At 38.4% G+C, this 18,092-nt stretch overlaps 1 protein-coding gene across 1 annotated transcript in view; it reads left to right on the top strand.

Moving 5' to 3' along the window:
* PPP6R1 (protein phosphatase 6 regulatory subunit 1) overlaps positions 1–17,875 on the top strand; it is a 67,293-nt gene extending 49,418 nt beyond the window's left edge. The window contains exons 15-25 of the mRNA XM_063436362.1: positions 5,319–5,416; positions 5,862–5,885; positions 6,745–6,802; positions 6,961–7,106; positions 9,533–9,654; positions 11,221–11,383; positions 11,482–11,573; positions 11,766–11,964; positions 12,079–12,204; positions 13,533–13,644; positions 16,769–17,875. Of these exons, the coding sequence (XP_063292432.1) occupies positions 5,319–5,416; positions 5,862–5,885; positions 6,745–6,802; positions 6,961–7,106; positions 9,533–9,654; positions 11,221–11,383; positions 11,482–11,573; positions 11,766–11,964; positions 12,079–12,204; positions 13,533–13,635 (1,131 nt within the window). The 3' untranslated portion in view covers positions 13,636–13,644; positions 16,769–17,875. The remainder of the gene's footprint in view (positions 1–5,318; positions 5,417–5,861; positions 5,886–6,744; positions 6,803–6,960; positions 7,107–9,532; positions 9,655–11,220; positions 11,384–11,481; positions 11,574–11,765; positions 11,965–12,078; positions 12,205–13,532; positions 13,645–16,768) is intronic.
* The last annotated feature ends 217 nt before the right edge of the window (positions 17,876–18,092 follow it).

Below are 18,092 nucleotides of genomic sequence, written 5' to 3'. Positions count from 1 at the left end.
AAGGGAGCGGGACATTATTGGGGAGGGGTGGAATGGTTCAGGCTCCTCCTCGGCATGGGGGACCTAATGTGCATGTGCGGCAAGTGCTTTGATCGTATTAGGGCTTTCCCCCACAGGATAGCATTGTACAATGCTTTCATGTGGGCTTTTGGGTCAATCTGGATGTTCTTATGCATAGCGTGAGGACATCCAGTGTCAGGCGACTGAAGTCACCCAACAACCCGGAAGTCCCTCTAGTGGCTGTCTACAGGACCGTTAACACTGGCAGGTAATTATTGCAGTTTATCAAAAACTGCAACACTTCTCACTGCAGGGTTAAGGGACCTGGGACACTTCAATGAGCTGAACTGGTCTGACGCATTTTTTCCTGACACGTTTAATGCATTACATAGATAGTGTCCCATTAAGTACCCATGGGTGAATAGTCAGGCCCTGGAGCTTTGTTGCCTTGAGTCATCCAATCCGCTAGTTTTTAACAGCAATCATTTGCATATCTATTGCCATAGATACCTCCTTAATATATATTAAGCAAAAATAGTTATTTAAAATTTTTCCCTTTTCTGATCTTCATTAACTAACACACCCATATCTGTTTTCAGTCTACCTTTACTTAATTTTCTTTTTTAATGTATGCACTATGGTTTCGCTCTCTTTGTCTCTCTTTATTTCTAGTTTCTCATCTTTTTGCATGCATGATTGGCTTTCTTATAAAATATGCTTCTGTTTTATCTGATTATAAATTCTTTAGATGTAATTTTCTTTGTAATTTCTTGATTTACCTGCCCACGAAGTCACCATGGTTTCAAATTGCTTGTTATATTCAATACCCAGTACTACATACTGAGAAGTGCACCTTTCTGATATTTGTTTGATATTACATTAGTCCCTACTTTCTTTATTTCCATCCCCCATTAAATAATTTGTCAATTTAGTCAATATGTTGTAAAGCTTCCCTTTTATGGAAATTGGCCTCTATAAAATTATTTTAGTATACTCGTGCATTTTTTTCTTATTTTTTTCTTTCAAAGACACCAGATTGTTATCACTATTTCCCGAGTGCTCACCTTCTTGAATGTTGGTCAAAGGATCGACATTGTTTGTTATAACCAGATGCAGAGAACCAACCTTTCTAGTTTTAATGTTGGTGCTTGTACCAGTTGTGACATGAAGGTGTCATTTAACACTTTCAAAATGTTGATTACCCTTACTGAACTACTAGTTCCTCTATCCCAATGTATGTCCAGATAATTAAAATCTCCAATAATTAACGTTTTACGCAGATGTGCAGCTTTCCCAATTGCTCTAATGGCAATTCTTTCTCCTAAATATTAACATTCTGTGGTTTATAACCTATCCCGACCAATAATTGTTTTCCCTTTGCTTGCCCCAAGCAAATATCCATAATGCTTCCATATTTTCCTCGTCACATTCCACTTGCTTAATATTTGACTTTAACTCATGCTTGAGTAACAAACATACCCCACCATGTTTCCAGTTTTTTTTTTTTCCTGTTCTTACGAAGTAATGTATAACCATTTTAGTTAACTGCCCATTAATGTGTCTCATCCCACCATTTTTCCACTATGTCTATTATGTTATATTGCTTAGTGTATTCTCTAGTTCCCCCATTTTGTTATTTAGGCTTCTTGTGTGAGTTAACATAAATGTAATATTATCATGAGTCTCTTGTACTTTATGTGAAATTTGTATTACTATTACATAACTCACCTGTTCTAATATTGCCCATGCCCCATCTGCACCCCTTGCACTTGGCTAAAGCCAGTCCTTTGTGTCCCCCCCCCCCACTAGTTTAAAATGTCCTCCAACCTCCTAGCCATGCTGTTCTCCAGCACAGCAGACACTCTTTTTTTTTTTTTTCACCTGGGGACTATAAAGATTGTACAAAGTGCAAATTCTGCCCAGTGCTCTAAAGTCAAAACTCTCCTTCCTACACCATGACTTGAGCGACGCATTAACCTCCATAATCTCCTGCTGCTTTTCTACTGTAGCGCACGGCACAGGTAATATTTCTGAAAATACTAACTCAAAGGTCCTTTTCTTCATTTTGTTTCCCAATTCCCTGAACTTATTTCTTAGGACCCTCCGTTTTACTCTAACTTTGTCTTTGGTACCAGTATGGACCATAACAACTGGAACATCCCCAGCCCTTCTCAATAATCCATCTACTCTCTCAGCAGCATGCTGGACCCAAGCACCCATGAGACCACAAACTGTCTGAGAGTGGCCGTTCTCTAAGCAATACAGTCCCCTACAATGATGACGTGTCTAGCCATTTTTAAGCCACTTCTCCCCCTCCCGACCCCTCCTTCCACATGATATTGTTACCCAGTTGTTTTATATTCTCCTTCTCTTCTAAAGGCCCCCCCACTAAACTCTGCAGCAGATTGTCAATCTATGAATACCAATCACAGGTTACCTCTTTTTACGGAGGAATGTGTGTAACAAAGTGCTTAGAAAGTGAGAAATGATTTACAGGCAGCTCAATACACTTGTGTGGGGAGATCCTCAATTCCACTAAACAAATATGTAGATTATAGTGCGGTGTAAGTGACAAAGACCACCTATAAGTGGAGTGCTCAAACACATATATAGCTTAACGTTATTCCGTTCAATAGTGCAGTATAAAGTACATGTCAAAAAATACAAGATAGTGCAGATGGTATATAAAGTGGCAGTGCAATAATGGCAATGATATCGTAGTGAACTTGTACACTCACATTTTAAGGAGCCTGTATATGGAAACACTGGCTCCGTATTGAGGCTTGTGTGCTTATTATGGTAGCACCACCCTTCTACTTTGGCTTGGAATAATTCTCAAAGACATAAAAGAGAATGGGCCAATGTGTAGATTTGGCAGTGGAAGAACACAGGTATGAGTTAATAAATGTGGTGTAAAAATAGAAATCCAGCGCACTCACTTATCAACTAAACAGCTACTTTGATGCTGACAGATTTGACTAGTTTTATTAAAAACACCTAATCTAGGCAAAAAATAATGGGGGTTTAGTTACACTATACGATCATACATTGCATAAGCCTGCCACAAACGTCAATGTACCCCATCTTTGGCAGGTCCTACTCTCACTGCCAACTGTCTACTAAATGAGCTACTCACTTGGGGAAATCCTTCCATCTCGAGTTCTCTGCAGTACAAGGCTTAAATAGGGTCCTGAGATGAGACACCTGTGACAAGGGGCGGTGCAAAACCAAGGAGCTGGCTAAACTCCTAAAATATATGGGAAAACAAGGGGCTGGCTGCACTCACCTAAACATGCTTAAATGTAATGGGGGCCAATAAGTACAGTAAAAATAGAAATCCAGCGCACTCACTTATCAACTACTTATCAACAGCTACTTTGATGCTGACAGCTGTAATGTCAGTCCTCTGAATCTTCATTTTTAAATGTCTTTTGGGTCTTCCCCTTTAATGAATTACATGCATCATGTCCAATCTCCCTATATAGGGAGATATGTGTATGTGCCTTTAATAGGTGGAGGTGCTCGGCGCCTTTATTTGTTTTATTCTCATTGGTGGGCAGTGGTGGTTGGCGGTAGTGATTTCCAGCCATCCGGGCGGTTGGCGGAAGTGACGTCACAAACCCACGTGAACGTCACTTAGCCGCCGCCCAGAATCTCCCGAGCACTCCGATCCTGCCGCTCATCACATATGCGTGCATGTCGGAGGGGGAGGATTGTAGCACGGGAGGGGGTGGTCCGCGAGCACGCTGACACGTACCGCCCCTAAGGCGTGTCGGTGTGTCCGCTGGCTCCTCCCCCTCCCTCTTGATTGACATCTTCCCTATGAATGGGGATATGTGATAGAAAAATGAATGAAAATAAAAATAGAATAAAAATAAAAATAAAGATAATAGTGAATAGAAAATGAGAGAAATGGGAAGAAAAGGAAAAAGGGGGAAAAAATAAGAAAAGAAAAGAGAAGGAAAAAAGGAAAAGGAAAGAAATTAAAAAGTAGAAAGAGAGCGAGGTTATACAACGGTTGCATATCCAAAAAATCGTATAGTACAAATGCAAAGTGCATAAAGTACTTAAACTTGAAAAAGCCTACTGTTTGGCAAAACGCATTGTGTATTTTTACTTTGTTTTTAATTAAAGTATTTTGTGACTACCACTTATCTTTGGTTAGTACATTTACTTTATATGTTGCCGTTTTATCCTGGCTGATTTTTTTTAACAAGATCCAGTACTTCAAAAGAAATCTCTGGTTGAAAAATGAAGAATCAGAGGACCAACATTACAGCTGACTGAAGAAGCTCTATTTTGAGAGTGAAACGCGTATTTGGCCATTTTAAAGGACTTTTATTGAGGACTTTTTTTATAAGACATATTCATTTTGTTTTTATTTTCAATAAATGTGTTACTCTTTTTATATCCTACTCTTTTACTCTTTTTAAGTCCTTTTTTTTTTGGAGCCTCCAAGGAATCTTCATAGGGGCAGTGCCATCCCCATTTGAATTGGTACAAAATTTGTATACCTAGAGCCGAGACCCATAGGCTCAGGACCAGGTGAGCACCACATTTATTAACTCATACCTGTGTTCTTCCACTGCCAAATCTACACATTGGCCCATTCTCTTTTATGTCTTTGAGAATTATTCCAAGCCAAAGTAGAAGGGTGGTGCTACCATAATAAGCACACAAGCCTCAATACGGAGCCAGTGTTTCCATAAACAGGCTCCTTAAAATGTGAGTGTACAAGTTCACTATGATATCATTGCTATTATTGCACTGCCACTTTATATACCATCTGCACTATCTTGTATTTTTTGACATGTACTTTATACTGCACTATTGAACGGAATAACGTTTGGTAAGCTATATATGTGTTTGAGCGCTCCACTTATAGGTGTAGGTCTTTGTCACTTTGACACCGCACTATAATCTACAGATTGTCAATCTGTCTCAATGTTACAATTCGCTTCTCCAGAGAAGCCATTCGCTCACACATGCTACTGCGGTGTGGACCCTAGATTGATTCATCCAGGCATGCATGCATACATGTAGCAAGATGTTCATGAAGTCAAACCTTCAATCCTATGAACACCCATTTCCACAGTTACCGAACACAAGGACAGGACAGTAAAACAATAAGTACCGTTTTAAACGCCTGTTTTTAATTCCTACTTAAGAGACTACTTTTAAGCAACTCCAAGTGAGCAAGCTCAGTGAGTCAGCTGTAAATTTGTTTCCATGATTTGATGGTAGAGATGTGCAAGAGTGATTATTCATACCATATATTTTTTAAATGTTTTATGATTTCTCTACATTTTCCCCGGCAGGCGTTTGTGGACTACCAAATGCAGGAGATGACCTCCGCCTTCATTGATCACTTTGGTTTTAATGACGAAGAGTTCGGAGAACAAGAAGAGAGTGTGAAGTTAGTATATTTAAAATAATTTTAATTTAAATTGAGTACAGCAGCTAAACAAATGGATTTATTCTTTATTTTAAAGGCTGATGTCTTGCTTTTGGTATTTTTCATTTGCATAGCAATAGGAATGTAACACTTCTGACAATCTCTAGTTTATAGCTTCAGGTCAACCTTGTCTTTTGATTTGCAATACAACTGTGGGAATGATTTGAAGCAAAGAATTAGTGTGTTGAATAATACTGTTAAGACTAACAATTTTAAAGTTAAGGATTATTTAAAAAAAAAAAATATTTTTGGGGGTTCTGTAATTTTGAGGCACTGTCTCTATGCTCTTGGATTTTATAGTTTTCTTAATGACGTGAGAGGTTTTTTTGTATGCTATCTGTCCAGCTCCTTGCTTTCATTTCATTTTCTCTAGTTGATGTGTGCTCTGTCTCTCTCTGACTTGCAGCGCTCACTTTCGACAGCTGAAGAGGTAAAATAATACATTCCAAACATTTAAAAAAAAAAAAAGGGCATGAAACGGCAACATTCTTGCACCCTTCAGCTGCTATCTGTGTCTTGTTTATAAGACTAGTAACTGACTGTAATGCTGACTTGCGTCTGTCTTAAAGGAGACCAAAAATGGCCTCCATGAATCTGTGGCTTGATGTATGTATATCTTTCAGGCAGTCCGTTTCATTATCTCAGTGTAACATTTTACATCATAATGCAAATTAAATAGCTCAATGGACCTTCCAACAACACTTATCTTCTGCAATGAATGGAGAAATAGTTTTTCTACTTTCCTCCATAAATTAGTTTTGATAACGTAACCTAAATGCAGTTATTACTTATATGGTTCTTCCCCTTACGTAGACATATATCTTCTACTCAGGTGTTCTATGAAGGGTTGCTTTTCAGTACTGCAAAAAGCGCAACCATTACGCAGGCAAGTGGTTCGTTTTTTTTTGTTTTTTTTTTTTTTTAATATATATAATAAACCTCAGTCCTGTGTATTTTCTATTTGGTGATGTTGGAAGTCTAGATGAGCTGTCCAATGGCAATAGTCACCTTGCACGAGTTACTATAAAGCATGAGGGAAGCCACTGTAAGAATTGCTCACAAAATTGTTCACAAACACTGCCTGGAATGGGTACAGGAACACGGTGACATAAAAGCTGCTGCATGAGTAGTCACAACACAAAATGCATCTGTTTTTTTCCTGTGTACGTCTTCATGTGCTTTTTCTTCTCTCGTTTTCTTGAGCTCTTGGTGCAGTGCCTTAACAAAATGCCTCTCGCTCAACACATGTTAAGTTATTTAACTTTTTTTTTATTTTTATTTTTTCTTAGTGCGCCATTTGACAAAACTGCCAACATCACATTTTCTCTTAATGCCGATGAAGAAAGTGTAAGTGTTTTTCTAAAGTTAAAATGATTGGATCTCCACAAATAAGGACCTTGTCCCCTATGTAGTTTAATGCCTAATTAGAAGTTACACTGCAACTGAAAATGTATTTATAAGGAAGAGTCGGCAAGATTGTATTTAAAGATGTGTCCTTCCTACAGCCAAACTCTAATCTCTTTGAAATCTGCTACAAAGAACGAATCCAACAGTTTGATGATGATGAAGACGAAGGTTCTGATGGTGAAGATATCTGGCAGGAGAAAGAGATGCGTTTTTCTTCTGGCACTATGCAAAGTACTGGTACCAGGTAGTGATAAGAGGCATACTTTCTATATTTTTCTCTTTATTGTATATCTAGAAAGTTCTTTCTAGAAGGATGGTCTTATAAGAAATGTTTTTCTGTTTTTTTTTTTTTTCTTTTCATTCCCTGCAATGCCCTGTACAAGATAAATGCCTGGCACTTTTTATGGGCATTATACACAGCAGTAAACATATTAATTAATTCTGTTGTGGTGGTTTTTAGTAAACTGCAATCCCCAAAACTCTCCAATTAAACCCCAACTGGAGAGAGATCTTGGTATCTCCCATCAGCTAGGGACAAATTTATTTGCTACATGCTGACAGGTTAAATGCAACAAGCACTCAAATTAAAACCTGGCACATCCTGTTATAAAGGCATGGTTTAAATTTAATTGTTGATCACACCACTTTATTAGTATCGATGAGGTTACTAGCACTGGATAGTCAACGGAAAAGACACTTGGGGCTTGAAGACTCAAATAGGTTGTGTTTGTGAATATTCTGTTAGAAATATTTGAACATGGGCTATGATAATTGAGGATGAGACTTGAGTGATTCAGTCATAACTGGTCAAATTAAAGGGAGCTCTTTTTTCTTTTTTTTTTTTTTTTCCCTCTGGAAAAGTTCCATTTAGTCACTGACCACTGTCCATACCCTTTGATATGAAAAAAAATAAAAATGACCTTAAATATTACTTGCCTTGTTTTCTGGCACCTCCGCTGCAGCCGCGCTCTCAGCATACCCGCTGACTCTACCACATTGTTTTCTAATACAATGCTTCTCAAATAGTAGCATGGGGGACGGGATACGTTGAGAAGCATTTGATTGAAGAACTGCGTTTGACTCCATTTACGAGGCAGTAGTGCCTCAAGTGGCCTGGCTGCCTTTAGTGGCCCTTTAAAGGGCAGGGTGACAAAGTTGGATATATTGGGGATAACTTTATACCAAGGCAGCATATTTGAGTTATATTACCGTCTCTGGAATAAATAAAATAAATTGGGAATCATCCATTGCAAGCTCCCAAAATCATGTCTGTAGACTGGCTGCATCTACAATTTAAAACTTTTAAAAGCAGACTGCAGTCACTAGCTTGGTAGTACAATTTTGATGCCAGTGCTTCTCTATTTTTAGGATTTCCTCTTGTTTCAAATATAGCAATTGAGGGTGCCGGCTTATGGCAGGCAGAAAACAGGATAGTACTATTAATTTTCTTTAAAATTAATAGTACTGTTTTATTTAATGCAAGGGTCCATTTTTTACCCTGGAGAGACCTAGGTATCATTTGATACTGAGGGTTCTGCTCTGTCAGCTGGGGCCACACTTAGTGTCTTCAGGCTGACCAATAAGCTGTATGCCGCGCTCAACTTGAGTGCTGCCCCTGCGTATAGTCCTTTAAATCCATGAAGAACACCACGACTGAGCGATTGCTCTCAGTTGCAGTTATTCTGGACTGGAGAGACCTCTGGGATTTCCTGACAAGGCCCCATGACAATTGTGATCATTGCTGGGGTATGCCAGCTGCTTAGCACCCATCACAGTATAATCTACATACTTAATTTTCAGCATTACAAAGGTATGTTGTGCTGAAAACAGCCAGTAGATGGCGACAACATAATGCTCTGTACTCTTTTAACAAGGAAATTGATCTGCTGATATTACCAACTGGTTTCCTCAACCGTACAGTTAGTTGTAGGGTTAGGAATAGTGTAGAGATAAGGTTAGGGCAAGTATACGGCAAGTAAGAATTCCATATAAGAGGCATTTAACAATCAGAACTGATATATGGATCTATTTTGAGCTCTCTTTATTCAGTTGCACTAGATTTTTTACAATTTATAAACAAAAATATGAAAAAACATGCCCCTCTGATTTATAACATATGTTACTTAATGCTTTGTTAGGTACACATGGGATATATTCACAGTCCTTAAAAAATTTTTTTTTTTTACAAATGGTATATAATGTGTGTATATATACTTAACACGTAAACACTTACATTATGGTTGAACAAACAGTGCAAATTCTAGGTTTTGGTTTGGTTCAGAACCTGTAAAACTGCGTCTGTCTTTAAGGGGTTCAAAAACTTAAGGAAGTGCAATGCTGTTTACTGAACAGTGTGTTTGATTTGCTCTTACTACCAGATGGTTACTGCAATTGCCTGATAATTTAGACCATTTCTTCCTGAAATTATGATTAATGAACATTGGTGCTTATTTCCCAAATATGCACACATTCATAAACTTACACTCAGAAATCAGCAAGCTCCTGTAATTTTTCAAAATACAAGAAGTTGGGCTTAGCAGAATTAAATTTTCCTTACTGGTTTCTGTAAAAAAAAAAAAAATTCTCAACAGACAAAAGGTGCTTTTTGAATACTTTGTGTCACATATGACAGTAAAATATTGGCATGTGCTTTCCCCTCCTCCATATTAGGAGCTGCGGAAGTACAGATAGCGAGGACAGTAGAGACTCCGATGAGGAAGAGGAAGATTCTGGTGGTGGCGATGATGGTACAAATCCTAATCCCAGTGATGCCGTTCAAGCAACATCAGAAGGTAGGAAAATTTAGTAATTTTGTTATGGCAAACTAGTCAAAATCCATCATTTTATCTTTTATTCCTCTGACTAATGGAGTCAGAGAAAAGTCCAAGTTCCATTCTACTCTATACTTTCTGCTGCTAAAAAGTGAATGCATAGGAGTTATTTTTTTAATTAGTTATACCTTACCAGAGGTCATTTTCAGGTTGGGGCTTCAGGATGACTCACAAATGTATTGTGGGGAAAAAACAACAACCTGTACAACCATTTTCTTATACTTGCATTGATTGTAGGTTTCTATCATCTTTGTGATTTGCCTGCCTGTTTGGTGATAAGTAATATCCCATCTGATTATTACACAGATGGCAACACCTAGCAGACCAGCCAAACCAAATATATTGCGTGTATCAAAGCATCATTTTGAATTGTGCCAATGGATGTTTATTCTGTCTGTCTCTTTAGACTTACACTTCATTAAGTACCAAAACCTGTCTAACTGGATTCAATGTTACTCAGAACAGAGCGCTAACCACAAGTATTTAGAACTGAATCCAGCAGTCCTAAAACACCGCCTCCCCCCTCTGTCAGTTCGTAGATTGGCTTCTTCTAGATATAGGACTCAGTTTAACGTGGTTACAAATCTCTACACAATGCTTCTTTAACCTACCTATCCTCACTAATACACAAATATATCCTGTCTAAGCCCCTACGCTCTCCTGAAGACCTACGTCTAACCTCTGTTTGTATTCCTACCTCTGCTTGCCTTAAAGACTTCTCTAGGGCTGCACCATTCCTATGGAACACCCTTCCCCTCTGTTACACTTTCACCCAGGAGTCTCCACTCCTTAAAAAAATCTTTGAAAATGTACTACTTCAGGAAAAATATAAATTAAACTGTCAACAGTTTTCCCTCCCTACACCATGATTCCTCTCCTGCAACGGTCATCAAAACAAAGCACTAAGCCCTCTGTGAATATTATCCTAACAACCTACTTTTCTACCATATCCTTACCTTTTGTGTCACTATACCCCACTCCGTCTAGCATGTAAGCTCATTGAGCAGGGCCCTCAATCGCTCTGTTCCGGTGTGTCCAGCTTGTCTTGTTACAAATACGTGTCTGTCAGTCCACCCATTGTACTGCGCTGCGGAATTTGTTGGCGCTTTTATAAATAATATATGTAGGGACTTGCATACACGCAGGAGAACTTGGCTGCTTCATTAAGTGAATTGGTAACTGGTTGGAAAAAAACTTTCGGAATTGCTTTGGAAAACACTGCCTGGTGCTCAATAGTTGCTTCAATAAACTAATAGTTAGAATCGTTTTAGGATTGTTCTGCTTTTAAGAAAAGACCATATGCTATAATTACAGTGGCCTACTTAAACTAATTTTGTTTTGTCATCCTAGGAGGCACGTAATAGATGGAGGGTGAAAACTCTGTTAGAGAGAGCCTATCGTAGAATTAAATTTGTTTTTAAAAAAAAACTTACATTAATGTTACATTGTTGGAAATGATTGATATTTAATAAGATATAATAACATTTCAATGTTCAATTATTTTTTTTTCCTTTCTAATGTATTCAGAAAATAGCTGGACTGCAACCTTTGAATCTATGCCTACAGATGTTTCTTCATCTCCATTAATTAGCTCAGCAGACACTGGGTCATCGCTATGGGATAAGACCGCTCCAGGTGCCAGTTCTGAAGAGGGCTGGGCTGTATTCACAGACATCAGTGCAGAGATGAGGTTAGCATTTTATTAATTTTATTTTAACAAACTAGATCTACATTATGGTCTTAAGAGTTTAAAAGGATCGCTTCCATACTTAAATGTTTTTCTTTTAGTTCGCAGGAGAGTACACAAAAGGAAAAACCTGCAGATGTAGAAAACCCCATTCCTCAGGAAGATTATAAAAGCAAAGTGTCTAAAGAAGAAAGTATGTATCCCGATAGTTTTTGTTTCATCTATTGCTTAGGTATAACATTTGTTTAAAGCAAGAGTGTGTTGTCCTTTTCTGTGGAAGGTTTTGGAAGAATAATTCCTTCTGTTTCAGAAGTAATATTTTTCATATACTCTGGATGGCAAGACACATTGAAATGTTCCGTTATTTTTTTTATTTTTTTTATAGTAACCTCAATAACCTCAGCCAGCTTTGGTAACAGCCAGGAAAGTTTAGAGCTCCCGCAGTGTTCTGTTGTAGATATGGATACAGTTCCAGATAATTCACATGATAAATCTGATGATGGATCAGAATGCAGGCTAACCTGGAATGGGGAAATTGAAGAATCTATGGCACAAGGGAAGCCAAAGACAGAAGCTCACATCAGGTAGCAATTTCTTTCTAGAATCATTTGGCATTTTTCCAAAAAAATACTTTTGTGTGTTTTTTTTTTTAAACTTCTATTTTAAATAGGTCCTATGCAATTTTGTCCCTTCTTTAGGGTAGAAGATACAGCACCATCTACCTCTACTATGGATAATAAAGGGGAACCTAAACTTCAAAGTTTGGAACTACCAAATGACACTATAGATAAGAATTCTATTGAAACTCACCTGCAAGATAACAGGTAAGCAGGCTGTTTACAACTCTACCACAAGAGGTAAAAATGATCTGTAAAAGCGTGCTATAGTGTCAAGAATATAAACATGTATTCCTGACACTATAGTGTTCGTTTAGTTTTCCGATCACCTTCGTCCCCAGTTAATAAGGTGTAAAACTCACCCTCCCCAGCTCCAAACTTGTTGCACTACTTTATAGATAATCAAACTTGATCTCAGCCAATCCAATGATTTCCCTTAGGAAAGCATTGGGAGGTTATTGCGCATGCGCAGCAAAACTCCTCACTGCGCCAATCGGCATCTCATCTTAGAGATCCATTGAATCAATACATCTCTGAGCAACGTTTGTGCTGCACACTGTGCAGCAATGACACAGGAAGCAACAGCTCTAGTGCCGCCTGAGTGGCACTAGAGGTGTTTCTAGGTAGTAATGTAAACACTGCCATTTCTCTGAAAAGTCAGTGTTTATATTAAAATGCACGCAGGGACTAGAAATCAAAACTACTACATTAAGCTTTAGTTTATATTAACAAGAACATCCCTTTAATGCCTTAACATTTATTTGGCATTCCTCTTCAGTGCCCTGAATTTTTCCATCCCATTCTATGTCATACTGTTTCTTGGGACACTAAGTCATCAAAACGTGTCACATGAGCATTTCCTTAAAGTAGCTCTGTTAGAAATACAAATGTGTCTTCCGAACGGTATAGTGCCCTAGTCACAGTTTAGGTGACAGGGCCCTCGCACCCAGATTTAAAAGCATTATTTTAATTACTTTGTCTCCATCGCAGCGCAGCATCTCCAGCGCGCAGCTCCGCTTTCTTGATCTCTGCCAGTCAAATGCTTTCCCATAAGTAAACCCTGCACTGCGACAATAATTCTCTAAGGCCAGGTTAACCCTACAATGCAAACATTGCCATCTGTGTTTTCAGCTGCATGGTTAGGAAAGGGAGACACATGGCACCCATAATCACTTTGTTGAGATGAAGCTGTCTGTGTGCCTGTAGTGTTCCTTTAAACACTCTCAACCAATACATGACTTTTGCCTGTGCAAGAGTACTCCTGCAGATAAATAGCTATAGTTTGCTGACTAGCAATGGTAGACAAATGCCAGGCTGATGTGTTTATTTTTCAGGAACGCCTGCTATCCCTTTATCGCTAGTGATAAATAGTTTAAAATAAATTAATAAGATTTAAAAGTTCTATAATGCATTATAGTGAGGTCACAATACCTGTAAAATGTTTTTGCAAAGCATCAGAAACATGTTCTGTAAATAGATCCACCAAGTGTAATTGTTTATTGGTATTTTAATGCATTAACTCTCTTTTTTGCCAGAGAATCCAGCTCATTGCACAGTACTACACAGAATGAGGTCCAGTGGCCTTCAGTCCCGGACAGGCAAACACCAGAATGTTCTCCTGAGGATAATATAAATTAAGTATGTCAGGTTTGTACACTATAAAACTTCTTTAGTGCTTGTAACAGAGCTCCCTGTAACCATCGCTGGGTACTTCCGCCAAGGATCGCTTCCTAGCTGGAACAGGGGAAAAACCGCAGCACTTCTGCCCAGTCGCCATGGCTTGACTGCGTCCTGGAGCTGAATGGGGAACTCGCTCTAGACACCCTCAGGCACTGGACGGCACTCAGTCCTGGGAGCTCTAGTCCTTACAAGTACTTTCCCCGTTGAATCCTCCACACTGGAACAGTGATTAAAGAGTAGCCCTCCCAGTAACCAGACGACACATAGTTTTGGGAGTAGAAGCTGACATGCCTTTATTGGCAACCACAACTGGCCTTATATGCAGGTCCCCCTGCAAGGGGCACTCCTCCCTGGACTGGAGAGTAAACCACAGTAGAAACAAATACACAATGACATTGGCTCTCAGATCCAGGGCACTCCACTCCCATAAAAACAGGATAATACCTTCCCTGATCATGGGAGATAATGGAGTCAAGTACTGTATTAAACTACATTATCTCCAGGTACAAAAAGCACACATTTCCCAAACACCCCAAAAGTACATTAAAAATACATAAAATCCCACTAGTTACCTCCCCTGATAGCCCCGATCTGGGTGACCAACATAACCAAAAATCACCCAGATCGGTTCAGGAATTTCCTGGAAGTCATAATTTGACCGACCGCACGCATGGTCCCATGCCCAAAACCGTTCCAGCTCTAGTTCGGTAGTTTAAAAAAACCGAACAAACTACCGAACATAGTCAATGTTCTTACCCTGGAGCTTGTTCCCCTTGTTTGTGGGAACGTTTCAACCGAACAGCGCCTTTCTTAGTGTTGTAGAACCGAACCCAGGCGATCATGGAAGTCCAGCAGTGTTCGGGAATTTCAGTGTCCGAAAATGGTTCCATGAACTCAACGACCAAACACCGCTGCCTGTGTTCATGCAAACTAGATTGCTGCCACCTCGTGGTCGTCCATAGGAATTGCGGTGACCCAGCCGAACGCTTGGAACACTGCGGTGGAAATTGCTACAAAGTAGCAATTAGGCTTAACAAGCTCCAGGGTGGTCTCTGGTTCGTGAGGCTGTTCGGTTCCCGAACCATATAGTCCAAATATGCGAACGGAGACTTTTACATCACACTTTGCAGGGCCCATAGTCTGTGGGCAGGAGGCTGGCAAGCAGGCTCCTTTAGGAGCTTGTGGCAAACTCACGTGGGAAGGGGAGTTTGTCACAGTGCTATTTACACAGGTAATGATAATACAGGTTTGACTTGGATCCACTATAGCCAAATTAAGCAGTTTTGTATTTACATCTTGCCACTGCCGTCTCTCTACTCAGTTCCCTGTCATCTAGGAGTTAAATTACTTTTGTTCCTGTTAATGCATTCCTGCAGCCACTCCTCCCCTAGCTGTGATTCGCATAACTAAATGGGGAAAAAACATTTTTCATTTAGAATTGTACAGCACACTCCCCCCGCTTTGTTAAATGTAAAACAAAAAAATGCTCTTGGAGGCTCCAGAAGTCAACCAACAGCAGAAATAAGACAATTTAAACACACTGTGCAGTAATGTCACTTTAATCACACACAAGGCTGTTTGATGCTCTAACAGTTTATGAAGAGAAGGCATTTTAAATTAAATAAAGGACTAGTTCACAAAGCTAAAGTGCTTACACATGCTCTCTGTTTTAGGGGCATCTTGGTGTTAATTACAGTATATAAAAGTCCAGATTTCTATTTCAAATCAGCACATAATAATAATTGATTGAAGAAATGCCTTCCTAGCAATCGATGGCCCCCTGTGCTTGTTTGACCCTTTAACCACTACATTCTATTATAGTGTTTATGGTTAAAGGAACACTATAGTCACCTAAATTACTTTAGTTAAATAAAGCAGTTTTAGTGTATAGATCATTCCCCTGCAATTTCACTGCTCAATTCACTGTCATTTAGGAGTTAAATCACTTTCTGTTTATGCAGCCCTAGCCACACCTCCCCTGGCTATGATTGACAGAGCCTGCATGAAAAAAAACTGGTTTCACTTTCAAATAGATGTAATTTACCTTAAATAATTGTATCTCAATCTCTAAATTGAACTTTAATCACATACAGGAGGCTCTTGCAGGGTCTAGCAAGCTATTAACATTGCAGGGGATAAGAAAATCTTAATTAAACAGAACTTGCAATAAAAGACTAAATGGGGCTCTCTGTACAGGAAGTGTTTATGGAAGGCTGTGCAAGTCACATGCAGGGAGGTTCATAAACAAAGGGATTTAACTCCTAAATGGCAGAGGATTGTGCAGTGAGGCTGCAGGGGCATGTTCTATACACCAAAACTGCTTCATTAAGCTAAAGTTGTTCAGGTGACTATAGAGTCCCTTTAATACATTGTTAGCGTGGAAGAAAAAAAGATTTAGTCTAAGGCAAAGTAAAGGTGTTTTGTTTTCTTGTTTTTATTTTTTTTACTTTTTTACAATAAGCATGTGAAATTCTCTGCCTGAAGAGGTGGTTTATCACATACATCAGGTGGTCTATACATATTTTTCATGGATATAATTTTTAATATGTGGGGTAACTGCTTATTGATGCAACAATTGCCATTGTGAGGTCAAAAAGGAATATTTTCCTTGTTTTTTTTTTTGCTAAATTGGAAAGCGCTTCAAACCATTTTTTTTATTTATTTTTCAACCACAAACTGATGTGAAGCTGACACTTCACGGCCGCGTCTTTTTCCCCTTTATAATATATGTAACTAATGGAGCTGCAAATATAAATTATTCTAGTCTGCTTATTGGCCTTGTATCCACTATAATTAGTAGTCTGACCATGATAAAGCGACACTGTCCAACAGGTCTTTGTGAATTCAAGAAAGTCTCCAGGTGGTGACAGTTAACCAATTTTAATAATTCCCCGCAATACTGATTGTGCAATGAAAATATTTTTTTTGCTGTTTGAGCTAATGATCTGGGATGGCAAATAGTTTTTGTATTTCCCTGATGTGTGTATTTTTGTTTAAATCCTAAAACTTGTCAACATGTAATTTGAAAATTGTCTTGTGAAAGTATATCCTAAGTTTTTTTTTTTTTTTTTTTTTTTTTTTTTTTTTTTAGGTAAACCTTGCATCTTCCTCTGGCAGCCTTTACATCACGAAATATCAGTTGACTGCCCGTCCAAAGATCTTTAAGGCTCTGAATGGATCACAATGCAGGACAATACCCAGGCCTCTGTCTCCTTACAAAGGAGCAAATGGGACAGTTCAGCAAAACCTCAAAATTAGTCCTACACAGGCTTTGATTTCTGAAAACAAAAGTCTACAAAAGGTTCCTAGAACAGTTTTTTGCACTGATATTACTGGCTGTTAAAATTCTATATACATGTACACATTTATATATATATATAAAATCTATATGTATGTGTATATATATTTAGGAGAGAAAATGCAGTAAGTAATAAAACAAAAATTAATGGAATTTAAATTATATACATATATATATTTTTGTTTTGTTTTAATCAAATAAATCTTAGATGCCACGAGGCATAAGCACAAGGCAGAACACCAAAAGCAGTTTTTTTTTTTGTTTTTTTTTTACTTTTTCTATCCCCCCCAGATATTAGGAGCTTTCTATGCAGATGTGCACCATGCTGTGACTGGCCAGAGGACCGAATTCCTCTGCCTTAATGTTTCTGCTGTGCCCAATTGCACTTTTTTGTGCATAATGCAACAGTTGGGAAAATGTTCAGTGACATTTGCTAAAAACATTTTTTTTTTCTTCCTACTCCTGTAACCTTTTTTTTTTTTTGTTGTATAAACACATCAACCCCCTTCCACCATTTTTATTATTTACTTGCCTAGATAAAACTTGAAGTAGTGTAATTACCAAAAACTACTCTCGCTGAAGATTTCTAAACCAGATTTGTTAGATTTACCTTAATGTTAGCAGTGCCTTATTGTTCCATAAATATGTGATATGTCCGTTTCAGTGGGATAGTCTTTTAACGATCAATGGTTCCTGTATATTTTATGCATTGTAAATGGAAAATGTGACTGGTGGATGACATGCAGCATAACATTCATTTTATGATCAGTCAGGGCATAGATGCCCTTTTTGGACTATTCTGCCTTGCATATGTTTGCACAGACTTTTTTTGTCTGCTTTAGAGCATTCTATGCATTATGAGAGTAAATGTGAAAAAAACAATAGTTTTTCAGTATCCCTAATGAGAAGAATATTTTTCTTTTCTTGTCTTTGAGAAGCATTATCCATCCAAGTAGAGATTCTTACTGATCATATAAATTCCCTCTGGTTGTAGATTTAAGTACAAGCTTCTATAGTACAGGATCCATATAAATAACATAAGCAGTGTTGTCTATCTAGTGGCAGAGAATAAAACATCTATATGTATACACTATCTTAGACTTAACCTACATATTTT

This window comes from Pelobates fuscus, chromosome 11 (assembly GCF_036172605.1).
Source record: "Pelobates fuscus isolate aPelFus1 chromosome 11, aPelFus1.pri, whole genome shotgun sequence".
In the NCBI taxonomy this organism is placed as follows: domain Eukaryota; kingdom Metazoa; phylum Chordata; class Amphibia; order Anura; family Pelobatidae; genus Pelobates; species Pelobates fuscus.
This window is presented reverse-complemented; position numbering and strand designations above follow the sequence as displayed.